Source organism: Lactuca sativa, chromosome 1, assembly GCF_002870075.4.
Source record: "Lactuca sativa cultivar Salinas chromosome 1, Lsat_Salinas_v11, whole genome shotgun sequence".
NCBI classification, from domain to species: domain Eukaryota; kingdom Viridiplantae; phylum Streptophyta; class Magnoliopsida; order Asterales; family Asteraceae; genus Lactuca; species Lactuca sativa.
The window spans coordinates 87136003-87148242 of record NC_056623.2 but is presented as its reverse complement, the minus strand read 5'-3'; the positions used below and the strand labels follow the sequence as shown (position 1 = coordinate 87148242).

Below are 12240 nucleotides of genomic sequence, written 5' to 3'. Positions count from 1 at the left end.
TGATATTATTAACGATTGTATATTACTTCACGATATTAATCTTCATATTATCGATTTGTCAAGTTTGAAATACAACAAATACAAGATTCTTTGATGCTTTTCAACTATTCAAACTTACCATGAGAAAGTACGTTATCCATTGATTTGCATCCATGAGGAAAAGCCCTCTCCATATATGATCCTCTACAATTTCAACAGGTTTTTTGTTGACTCTCCTTTTTCTTCTTGTTTCCAGAGTAGTAGATAATTGACTACTTTCACAACTTTTAGTTTGAATTGATACAAGTTTATCACCTTTCCATAAGCCAGAATATAAAACTCTTGGCATCTTCTTTCCACATCCTCACAATTATTTCTCTAACAACTTCATAGATTGTTGGTCATTTCCATTACATACCGAGTCAACTCGGCAACAACAGTCGGCCAAATTTCGCCAACTGAGTTTTATGCGCCAAATTACATAAAAATCCCCATAAACACAAACAATGCAGTTTTATCGATGTCACAACCATCGACAATAGTTTACTGAAATATACATCATACAAAAAAAAAAAAAATACAGAAAATAAATCATAATCGATTTCACCTTTTTCACTTAACGTTCACAATCTTGATAATAGACGCCGTTCCGACGCGATGTAACGCCACCACCGCATCCCCCGCCTTACAAAGCCCTTTCTCCTTCGCATGTTGCAGAGCAAAATCCAAAGCTTCTTCCGTCGATTCAGCATGAGAAGCTTTCGCCGATCCGGCAGATAACACCGGAACCAAACCTCTAAAAATCAGACTATGCCTCGCCGGCGTTTCATCGCTACACGACCAGTCAAACGTATCGGTCTTAATTTCCGGCACCACCACTGACAAAATCGGCATCCCGGGCCGGTACTTCGCCACCAGCTTCGCGGTGCTTCCGCCTCTTGTCAGAACCAAAATTAGGGTTGCTCTTGATGAGTTAGCGGTTCGAACGGCGGCGGACGCTAGGCTTTCGAGTGGGCTCATCGGGACTGGGGCGTTTGCGGCGATTCGTTTGAAGACGTCGGCGTAATTGATTGTGTTTTCTGCTTCGATGCAGATTCTCGCCATGGTTTTCACGGCGACTTCAGGGTATGCTCCGGCGGCGGTTTCGCCGCTGAGCATGACACAGTCGGTTCCGTCGAGGACGGCGTTGGCGACGTCTGTGGCTTCTGCTCGCGTTGGTCGTGGGGATTTGATCATCGATTCGAGCATTTGAGTGGCGGTGACTACCGGTTTTCCTTGGAGGTTGCATTTGTAAATCATGACTTTTTGTGCTAGGAATATTTTCTCGATCGGGATTTCCATTCCTAAATCTCCACGCGCCACCATAAACGCGTCGGAGTTGGCTAGGATTTCATCAAAGTTTGCCACCCCTTCTTGATTCTCCACCTACACCAAAGTTTCAAAAAAAAAAAAAACATTCAAAATACATATAATTAATAAATACATCCTAATAAATTGCATAAGATCCTATTAAAAATATATGCTAAGTTTGAAACAATATACTGTGAATACTTTTTTATTGTTCAAAATGATTTTTACAAGGATATACACTTATATAAGTTTAATCCACGTCAAACACAGTGTTATTTGTTATACCTTTGACATAAGAAGGATGTTCTTTGCATGCTCTCCCAACAATTTTCGAACCTCAATAAGATCCGAACCTTTACGAACAAAAGACAAAGCAATCATATCGATCTTGTTAGGAACACCCCATGTCAATATATCTTCTTTATCTTTCTCGGTCAAAGTTGGAAGGTCAACTATGACTCCAGGAAGATTAACATTTTTTCGTTCGCCAAGAACCGCAGTATTCTCACATCGACAACGAACCAAACCCTTTTCAGTGTCGCATGAAAGAACAGAGAACGAGATTGTGCCGTCTGCGCATAGTATCACCATTCCTGGTTTTACATCATAAGCCAACTTTTTGTAGCTCATGCAAATCATGGTGTTGTCGCCTTTAATGTCGTAATCGGTAGAGATTGTGATTTCTTCGCCTTGTTTTAGTTGGATTGGTTTTCCATCTTTTAAAAAACCGGTTCTAATCTCTGGACCCTGAGAATATTATAAAAATATGAGCATATGGAATTTAGAAAAAATTTTAAAGTTGTTCAAGTAAGGTATGTGGTCCATAAAAGGGTGTTCATAGATCATAACATCTCAATGTTCGAACTTTAATAGCACAAGTTCATTCTGCAAAAAGTTCATGTGGATGGATCTTTGAAAAGTTAAATGTTTAAAAAATCTCCTTTAGATCATACGAGGATTTTTCAAAAGTATGCATGTTTTCTTTTTTTATGTTTATTGTCTATGTATATTTTTTTTCCTTTTGTTAATGATTGAACAATCGACTTTTGTAAAGTCATTCCAATTCAGTCAACTATACAAAGTTTATGGGTTTTATCATATTAACATTTCACATTTTATATAACTTTAGTTTAATAAGCAACATATTTTTAATCATTATATACAGTACACCATTTATCAATTGTTATATCGATTGAAAATTAAATTAAAAGTTATATAGATAAAATACATAATAATTTTAATTGCCATTTATCAATTGTTATATTGATTGAAAATTAAATTAAAAGTTATATAGATAAAATACATAATAATTTTAATTGTACAGTACTTTAAAATAACATAAGTTAAATGATTCCTATTGGCTTCAATTAATTATTAAGATTTTAAACTATTTGTTAGTTAATTTTTAATTGAAATTTAAAATTATTATTATTGATTTATATTATATTTTAACAAGTTCAATGACATAAAACCAAGCAAAAACTCTCTTCCCGTTTGTAAATAACCTATTTTAGTTATATGTCGATACATGATTTATAGATCAATTAATGATAATTAGATTCATACATGTGAATTATTTCCTTTTCAGATCTATCAGATTGCATCTCAACTAGATCTAGTGTGTAATGATTGATATAAAATTATCATAGTTCAAGTACCAAATATACAAATCTTTCTAAATTTACTAAATTATGCAATAAAAAGATGAATATCTAAAAGATTAGTTATTTATTTCAATTATTGTCTATACTTTCCATTATTTGTTTCAATTATTGTGTATACTTTCCATTAGAAGAAACACAAACTGACAAATTCTCTTAATAAACAGAGAGTTTGCTAGATTCAGACATCAATCGATGCCATGGCTGAATGGAAAACAAATCGCGTAGCCATGACCAAGGACGAGCTTATAGCTCTAATTAGATCTAATTAACGAAACATAGCATCAAATGATAATGAAAAAGTCAACATCCCAACAAAATTGGGGACTAGATTAGACTTAATATGAACACAAAATGGTGATCGAATCAATATCAGAATTCAGAAGTAGTCAATTTTACCACCGAAGTCAAAATTAAATCTGTATCAGATGTATAAACACTTAGAAGAATTAGACATTGCTGTGTAGATGATGCAAAAAACAGATTGCAAACAATCGATCGATTAGTGGAGATCTAGTAGAGAATAGAGATTACGTACTTTGGTATCGAGCATAACTGCACAGAGAATACCGGTGTTATCCATGGCAGTTTGGAGATTATCAAGCGTTTCCTGATGATACTCATAAGATCCATGTGAGAAGTTGAATCGAGCTACGTTCATTCCAGCTTTCAACAGTTTCTCGACCATAGTAACAGATCTAGAAGCGGGTCCCAAAGTGCAAACGATCTTAGTTCTCGGCCTCCTCACGCCAATTTCTTGCAGACTCTGATCGGTCTTCATCTGGTCCATGTTTGCTACGATCTAATCGGTATCAGATTAAATCAAGTTGACTGATCTGTTCTCAAATGGAAATTTGAGATGAAAAAGCTCTGATTTTTGGATGGGAGATAAAGGAAGTTTTGTGGAGACTGACGAAATGAAAGTGATGTGAAAGTGAATGAAAGCCATGGGGTCGATGGTGGGTATCTAGAGTTAGTTTATTCATGAATAATGGCACATGCTTGATGATTCATGCCACGATGTGATCGACCCAACCGAAATCTTTTACCTTTTTGGTTCCCTTCTTGTCTTTGTAATTAAGAAGAGCTTTTGCCCTAATTCGTAAAGTGTCAATCATTAGCTACTACAACCTAATATTTGTAGCATTTTATGTTTTAATTATTTGATAGAACACTCATGTATGGCAATGAAATTAGGTCATGGGGGGTATATGGGGCACAAAGAGGTCTCATGGCCAGGTCCAAGCTATGGTCTTGCAGACCACCCGAAGGGTGTCATTGTGCAACGTTTGTGGTCCGTTGTGGTATATACTATATACCATGGAATGCAACGGTCAAGTAGAAAATATGGGTGAGTTTCCAAGGACGATGGCTAAAAATTAGAAAAAAAAATTAAGTAAAACCATTTTTCTTTCTATAAATATTACCATTTTACTATAATTTTTTTCATACCTTTCTTTTTTCCTATACTACACATACCGCAATACTTACAAATACAATTTTCACAACAACAAAACTTCCAAACCCAACAACTTCTCAATGATAACAACAAACACAGATGCCCGAAATATACTAACAGTATGCTAACATCCGTATACTAACATCCCTCCAGTTGGAAGGGAAGGCTCCTGCCGAATGTTTGAACTACACTAAAAGTCAAGAAATAGAGGTGAAGGTAACCCTTTAGTAAATATCAACATATTGGGACTATGATGGTTCATAAAGCACTCAAATTTGTCCTAATGCAACTTTAACTCGAACAAAGTGTAAGTCAATCTCAATGTGTTCTTTATGTTGATGTTGAAACACGTTTTTGAAGAGATAAGCAACACTAACATTATAACAACACACAATTATAGCATAAGTGGGTTACAAATCCAACACGTTTCAACAACGATGTTGACAACGTCTCGGTTCTCAATTTCAGCACTAGATCGAGAGATGATGCCTTGCATTTGGTGACATGGACAATAAACTTTAACCAATAAAAACACAATAAACGGGCGTGGATCGACAATTGGTCGGAAAACCTACCTAGTCAGCACCATAGTAATCTAAAATGTGCCTCATGAGGTTTGTACATGTAAAGGCAAGCTTGATGAACTGCATAGGCAATATTCGATTGAGTAAAAGTTTGATATTAAAGAACACCTACAAGGTTGTGACATAAAGACAAAACATCAATATGTAGGCCAAAACTATGGAGTTTTGTGCATGTATCAATAGGTATGATGGTACGATCAGGATTGAAGTTAAGCATGTTGGATCTCTTCAAACTTTCCAAGGCATACTTTCTTTGCGATAAAAACATTTTGTGATGATCTCGAATGTAAGTGGTACCAAAGAAGTAGTTAAGCTCCCTAAGTGCTATCATGGAAAACTGAGTGCCCAGCATAGTTGAGATAATTCTCAAATGATCAGAAGATGAAGTGCTCAGTATAATATCATCAAAATATAAAAGTAAAAATAGTTGTATGAGATCCTTATTAATAAATGAACAATAATGAGTCATATCGACCGTGAGTGAAACTATAAGAACATGAAAATAAGAGATTTGGTTTTTGTCAAATATTGACCAAAAGGACAAAATGGTCATTAATGAGAATTTAGCAAGTTTATAAAGTTGTGACTTCATGAAAATGGCCAAGACGAGTTTAAGTCACTTATGAGAGGTAAGATGAGTAAGTTCAAGAAAAAGAATGCATGAGAAGATGCATTTTAGCGAAATGGGTAAAAATGAGTATTTTTATGGTTTTTAGGCCAAGTTTGTGACTTAATATATTAAGACATGTATTAATTCAATGAGAAAAGACTTAACAGAGTTGTAGATTATGTTCCCGCTTTTGCGTAGATATATATATATATATATATATATATATATATATATATATATATATATATATATATATATATATATATATATATATATCATAGAAAACAAGTATAGAACGAATATGTTATGCACGTTATAAGTTGGGGGGAAAAGTTGTCCCCAAAGCTGGAATGGAATCAACAATGCACTTTACTGATCTCCAGGTACCACAACGCGGTAAGCAGATCGCCAGGACGTTGTGGCATAAGTTGGTAGCCATTGACCGAAGTCAAATGGTCACCACAGCGTGGTGGAGACCCCACCATGACACGATTTCAAGGCAAGAACATAGGTTTTAACCTGTTAAGAGCTCATTTCGATCCATATTCGTTGGAGATCGATTGGGAGGTCAAAGGTAGCAATTTGTCACAACTAGAAAATTAGGCTTAAGATGGTGATCCTTGTACAAGACAATTTCCTCTATGTAACCTTGCAACATTACTTTTAGTGAAATTCAAACTGCAATGCTATTTAAGTTCCTACGTTCATACATTATGATTCAAGCCGAAAAAACCTCATGCAAGTCCAAAACTCCATCCAATAAGCCAAGTCCAATCAATTTTGGGCCTTAGCCTAAGAATTCTCGCCCAAAACCCTATTGGACCAATACTTCTTCAGTGGACCCAGTAGGGCCGATAACTTCTCCATTTTCTCTTGTCGGGCCGAAAACCCTTCTTTGGGCCCTAATGGGCCGAAAACTTCTATTGGGCTCTATATTGGGCCGAAAACCTTTTATTAAGGATTAGTGGGCTGAAAACCACTATTGGGCCTTCCATTGGGCCAAAAACACTTCAATGGGCTTTGTTAGGCCGAAAACCTCTATTGAACCCTCCATTTGGGCCAAAAATCTTTATTAGGTCAAGCCAAAATCGAAACCTACTATTTTTGGGCCACCCTTTTGGGCCGAGAACCCTCTTTGGGTCGGTTAGCTTAGGTAAAAAAGGAAAAAGGATAGGATAATAAGCATGCCACCTCATGTTTATCTAGCATGTAATAAGTCATTTGACCACCAAACATCCACGCACCTCCCATCACCTTTAGAAGAAGCCAACCCCTACTCCCCGCCCCCTCTCCCTCTCTTATGCGGCCGAACACACATACATACACAAACACTCCACAAATATCATTTTCTTCACTCATCTCTCTAGAACATCCCCATCATTCTCTCAAAAAATTTCGATGCATACCATTTGTGAAGTTCCTTCAAGCAATCTCAAGAACTTGGTAAGTCCATGTCAAACTCAAAGTGTTTTGTTTCATGTTTATGCTAAAACCTTGCATTTACACACTTTTGTTGTGTGTTAAACTCTTAGAAACACCACCATTTTGAGAATCTCACCAAGAACAAAAGCTAGGCTCGAAATTTCCTTCTTCTTCTTCTTCTTCTTCTTCTTCTTCTTATTCTTCTTCTTCTTATTCTTCTACATCTCGAAAATCCTCAAGGTGAGCTTCATACCCTACTATTTTCATGTTTTTCATCATTTTGGGGGGAATACAAGTTAAGTTTTGTTTAAATCTTTGGATATTTGCATGCACTTGTGTGTTTATGTAACTATTTGTGTTTTAAATGTTGAAATGCTTAATGCTAACACCCCATAAACTCGAGATTTACAAGCCTCATGAGGCTAGAGTAAATCTATCCTTTGGAAAGTTTCATGTATAATGGTTATGTGTTGAAGATGATACAAGTTCACTACTTAAAAGGTTCTTCATATATGTGCAAAATCATATAGTATATGTTAATGACATTTTCTGCTATAAAGTTTTGTGGACATGTTTGTTCACTCAAAATGGTGAAAATATGGGTTACATTCCAAAATGGTTAGCTTTTGGTCATATGAAATTTTAACATTTATACTTACACAAATAATGGAATATAATAAATTTCATGATTTCTATAATTATTTTGTAAAAATCGTAACATGCTAGAGTCACACCAAGATAGTCTATTTTGTGTTACAAAACTCTTAAACTAAATTTTGGTATGTTTAACAAACTACAAAACTTGGTTGTTTTACTAAAAACAATTTTTACTAGTAAAATATTTGTAATATGTTGTCACCATTTTAATAGTTTGAATACTTAAAGGATTATGCTATTTACACAACATACTTTACAAGTAGATAAGTCCATTAGTGATTATTTATAAAAAACGTTATAAATAATTAAACTAAAATGGTATACAAACCATAATTATTACGACAAAAAATTTCGCGTAAATCTGTTAAGGCACTTGTGAGACTTTCCTTCGCTGTACCTACCTAGCATACACCATAAGTCCTATAGTTATAACCAGAGTCTCTTGGAGGGAGAGCAAGGTAATTGTGTATAGATCTATACGGGGTTGACACCCCCACACCTGAGTTGTTCACTACAGCTAGACGAGACCAATTTAGGGTGACAAATATCTTACCGAAATTGATGCCTGAAGAACGTCATGACATACATTTTAGTCATATCAAGCATGGTTGTAACGACTCACATAGGGATTCACAATGTTATTTTGAATTTACGAAATTATACACTTATCTGGTTTTATAAAATATAAAACTATGCGTCACTTTTGTACTTTACTACCACCACTCCAGTCTTAGGGTTTTAAGACTACAAATTTTCATAAAACATAAAATGTTAGATTTTCTGGGAATACACACTCTTTTTACTTACAAACAAAAGAAATCAAAAGACACACATGCAATTATTCACAATTTTGGAACAAGACTTGCAAACCATTTTCACAGAAAATATCGGATTTTCTGGAGTTTTACAAATTGTTACAAATCAAAGATGTTACAAAGCTTTTATACAAATATGCTAATGAACTCACCAAATTTTTAGTTGATGCTTTCCAAAACGACTTGTATTCCTAGGGACTCAGTGAGCAGGTATCTGAGCCATGGATTTTGGATATTTAATACATTTTGGAACATCATATTTATTGTCACTTTTGTGTAAATTTGTGAACAAATACAATCTGAAAACAATATATATTGGTATCTTTAATGTATGATGTTGGTTGATATGTTTTCAATTATATTCAATTGTGATGATACAATACATTGAAGTCATCCGCTCCCGGACGTTTCTGTCGTCCTGGTTCTGGGGTGTAACACAATTTTACTACCAAATTCATGCCAAAAGAAGCTAGAGATGATGGGTTGTTAGGATTTTCAGCCTCTCCACATTGAGGCATGATTTCTCCATTTTTGTGAAATGATTGAATTAGTTAGATTTCTTGGTTTGATTAGCCTATAGATTAAGCATGATGTTATTGATAGTGTCTAGACAGTTTAACTAAGCTTAGAAAGTGATTTCCATGGTGGAATTAATCCAGTGAGAGCTAGGGTTTGAAACTCTAACTAGTGGTTATGAGTATTGATGCATTACATTAGTTTATAATGAATTAAGTAGTATGAAATGCTTAATTCATTGGTTGGAATAGATTAAGAGATATACATTAAGAAGATATAATTATGATCCATTAAATGTTCATTTTGACCTTAAGAGTCATTAAGCTCTTAATAGGCTTAGATAAGTATTAAGGAACTTGTATATGTGTATGAATAGGCCTAAGAGCAAAGAGGATTGATCAAGGTGCATCAATGGGAGAATTAAAGAAAAGGGGACAATTAGTCTTCACTAGCTAACATGGTAGGTTATTACTCTGTAACGTCCAAAAAATCATGACAAAAAGTTTTTTGTGTTTAGATTAATAAATCGTTAATACATATCTTTCCCATAAAACCAAGGTAACCAAGTTTTAGCAAAACATCATCAAATCAGAGTAATTCACCGAATGCGGAAACATGTGGTGTGTACTCAACAATCATCCCGAGAAACCGGAATACCTGAAACATAAATTTAAAACCGTAAGCACAAAGCTTAGTGAGTTCCCCAAAAATACCACATAACATACAACCACAGAATATGTTGCAACATACATATAGTTGCCATGGGCTCCCCCATGGTCTTTACCTGGAATGTCATGGGCTCCCCCATGGTCTAATATCCAAGTGCCATGGGCTCCCCCCATGGACTTTGCCTGGAATGCCATGGGCTCCCCCATGGTTTGATATCCAAGTGTTATGGGCTACCCCTATGGTCTTTCATGAAAGTATCACATAGACAACTAGCATTCCACATAACACGTAATGGGCCAGTATTGGTGCCTTCTACCCATGGATATAGTGAGAAGACTCACCTCGCACTACTGAATCCCGCAGATAATTCTCTGGCTGTTGGCTGACTAAACCCCGAACTATCAATATCAAAACAACACCCAATTAACAATTGGGTTCCAATCCATAACTATAAATCCATACTTAGGTTAAAAAGACCATTTCTACCTAACCTAGCTTGGTCAAAGACTAAGGCCTAAACTCACAATCTGCAAGACCCAAATGCCAAATAATCATCCAAGGCCCAAATATACAAAATCTTATTTGAATGAGTACGCCCCCACGTACACAGTGGGTATGCTAAGTGTATGCCAAAGAAACCCAATACACCCCACGTACTGACCCTGCCCACATCCAACCTAGAAACGTCTTAATCCCTTAAGCCAAGACGTCCAAAACCTCAAAATAGCTAAATATAAGTGACTTGATCCATAAACTCGAAGGCTTTAAACCTTTGCATAGCTTAATGAATCCCAACACCAAATATGAACTCCAACGGTCAAAATCACTCCAAAATGTCTTAAAAACTTCTTAATACCTTAAGACCTTAGTCCAAACTTCCAGATCTTATTCAAAGGGACTTCTTATGTCATAAACTTCATGACTTTATGATTTAGCATGACTTAATGGAACCCAAATCAAAACCCTAAGTCCCAAACTTCACCAAAAGACTACCAAATTATGCATAGAAGGTTTATACTCATCAAGATCCAAACTTTATGACTCCATAACCCCAACAAGGGCCAAATATGAAGCTTAAAGGTTCTGGAGTAACTTCTACTCACAAGAACCACCACAAAGGGACCAAAATCATAACAAAGTGCCACCTAGCTAGATCTACAAGAAAGAGTTGTCAAGGTTGAGACTTTATACCTCCAAAAGTTAGATCTTGGTGAACAAAGCTTGCATCCAAAAGCTCTAGGTCAAGCAATGACTCTTCAAGAAGTTCCTTCTTCCTCCCCAAGCACCAAAACACACAAAAATCACCTTGAAGCTCAAGAATCAGTCAAATGGGGGAAAAGGGTCGATTTCTAGGGTTTAGAGGGATGGAGGCTGAAGATATTAGGGTTAGGTTATGAGATATGGAGCTTAAATAGAGTCCAAGACCCTAAAATAGGGTTTGGGTTTGACTGGAGTACACCCAACGTACATATGATACGGCCAACATACTTCGTAGAGCACCCAGGACCATCCTGATCAGTACACCCAACATATGTCAAGGTACGCCCCGCGTACTACCCATTTCAATAGTAAGCTACGTGTACACCTGTGTACGCCCCGCATGCCCGGCTAAGCCTTAAAACCACCAAACATCTGAAGGCCATAACTTCTTCGTTATAAGTTTGTTTACAACAAACTTTATATCCACATAATGGTGACAAGAAACCCTACACTTCTATCAACTCACTTCCTCCTAAGAACTTTCCGAACAAAAACCCAAAATTCATAAAGGACCAAGATATCAAATTACGATTATACCATTGGGATCCGAAGCGCAAACGAGCACCCGGATCACTTAGACTATAATACCCACATCCAAAAAGGGTCAAATCCTTTCTTCCCGAAGGCTTAAAGCCTTATGATGACTGATGATCGGGCCACGGTCCCGAACAATGAAACAATTCGAAACCGAGTGTTACAACTCTCCCCCACTTCAATTCGATTTCGTCCTCAAAATCATTCATTACCATTCCCAGCATGCCCGACAGCCCGAGGGACACAATCAAAACCTTGAGCATACATCGGCCTTCCCAAGGCAACCGAGCCCAACCCCAAGCAGAACTTTCCCACCCGAAGAAGACGAATCCAAATTCCCATGAAGAAACCAACCCTACTTTTCCTGAAATCTGAAATCTCGAATCGGTCTAACTCCCCGACATACCGCCCATACTGAACCATTGCTAAATCCATTCCACTTATCCCCCAACTGACATATTCTCCGAATAACAAGCGACTCCACCCATGAGATCCAAATCAACAATACCACCTTGACTTATCTTGATGACCTTCACAAAAGGAACCAATACAGGACACAATCAGCAAGGCTTGATCTATCATCAAAACTGAATCCATTCCTTAACCTTGAACGCTTCGATAGATGCCTTGACATATAGATACCCCAAGTTCTTATCCCACTGAAAGGTAAATCCTACACATAAACACTCGCGATTCCTAACTCGAGATCTCACCCAAAAATTAC

The 12240-nt window shown here is 36.5% G+C and overlaps 1 protein-coding gene across 1 annotated transcript; it reads right to left on the bottom strand.

The window, feature by feature from the left end:
- Positions 1 to 349: 349 nt before the first annotated feature.
- LOC111896981 (pyruvate kinase, cytosolic isozyme) lies at positions 350 to 3938 on the bottom strand. Its single transcript, XM_023892956.3, has 3 exons — positions 3529 to 3938; positions 1615 to 2076; positions 350 to 1404 (listed from the first exon to the last, which is right to left on the bottom strand). Exons 1-3 carry the CDS (start codon positions 3778 to 3780, stop codon positions 592 to 594), a joined length of 1527 nt encoding a protein of 508 aa, XP_023748724.1. The 5' UTR covers positions 3781 to 3938; the 3' UTR covers positions 350 to 591.
- Between the last annotated feature and the right edge of the window lie 8302 nt (positions 3939 to 12240).

What these genes read in the sequence shown, in the direction of transcription:
- LOC111896981 (XM_023892956.3), bottom strand. Translation starts at nt 3,780, where the DNA reads ATGGACCAGATGAAGACCGATCAGAGTCTGCAAGAAATTGGCGTGAGG. An exon ending in CAGTTATGCTCGATACCAAA is followed by an intron (nt 2,077 to 3,528) that starts GTACGTAATCTC and finishes TAATATTCTCAG; the next exon opens with GGTCCAGAGATTAGAACCGG. An exon ending in ACATCCTTCTTATGTCAAAG is followed by an intron (nt 1,405 to 1,614) that starts GTATAACAAATA and finishes ACTTTGGTGTAG; the next exon opens with GTGGAGAATCAAGAAGGGGT.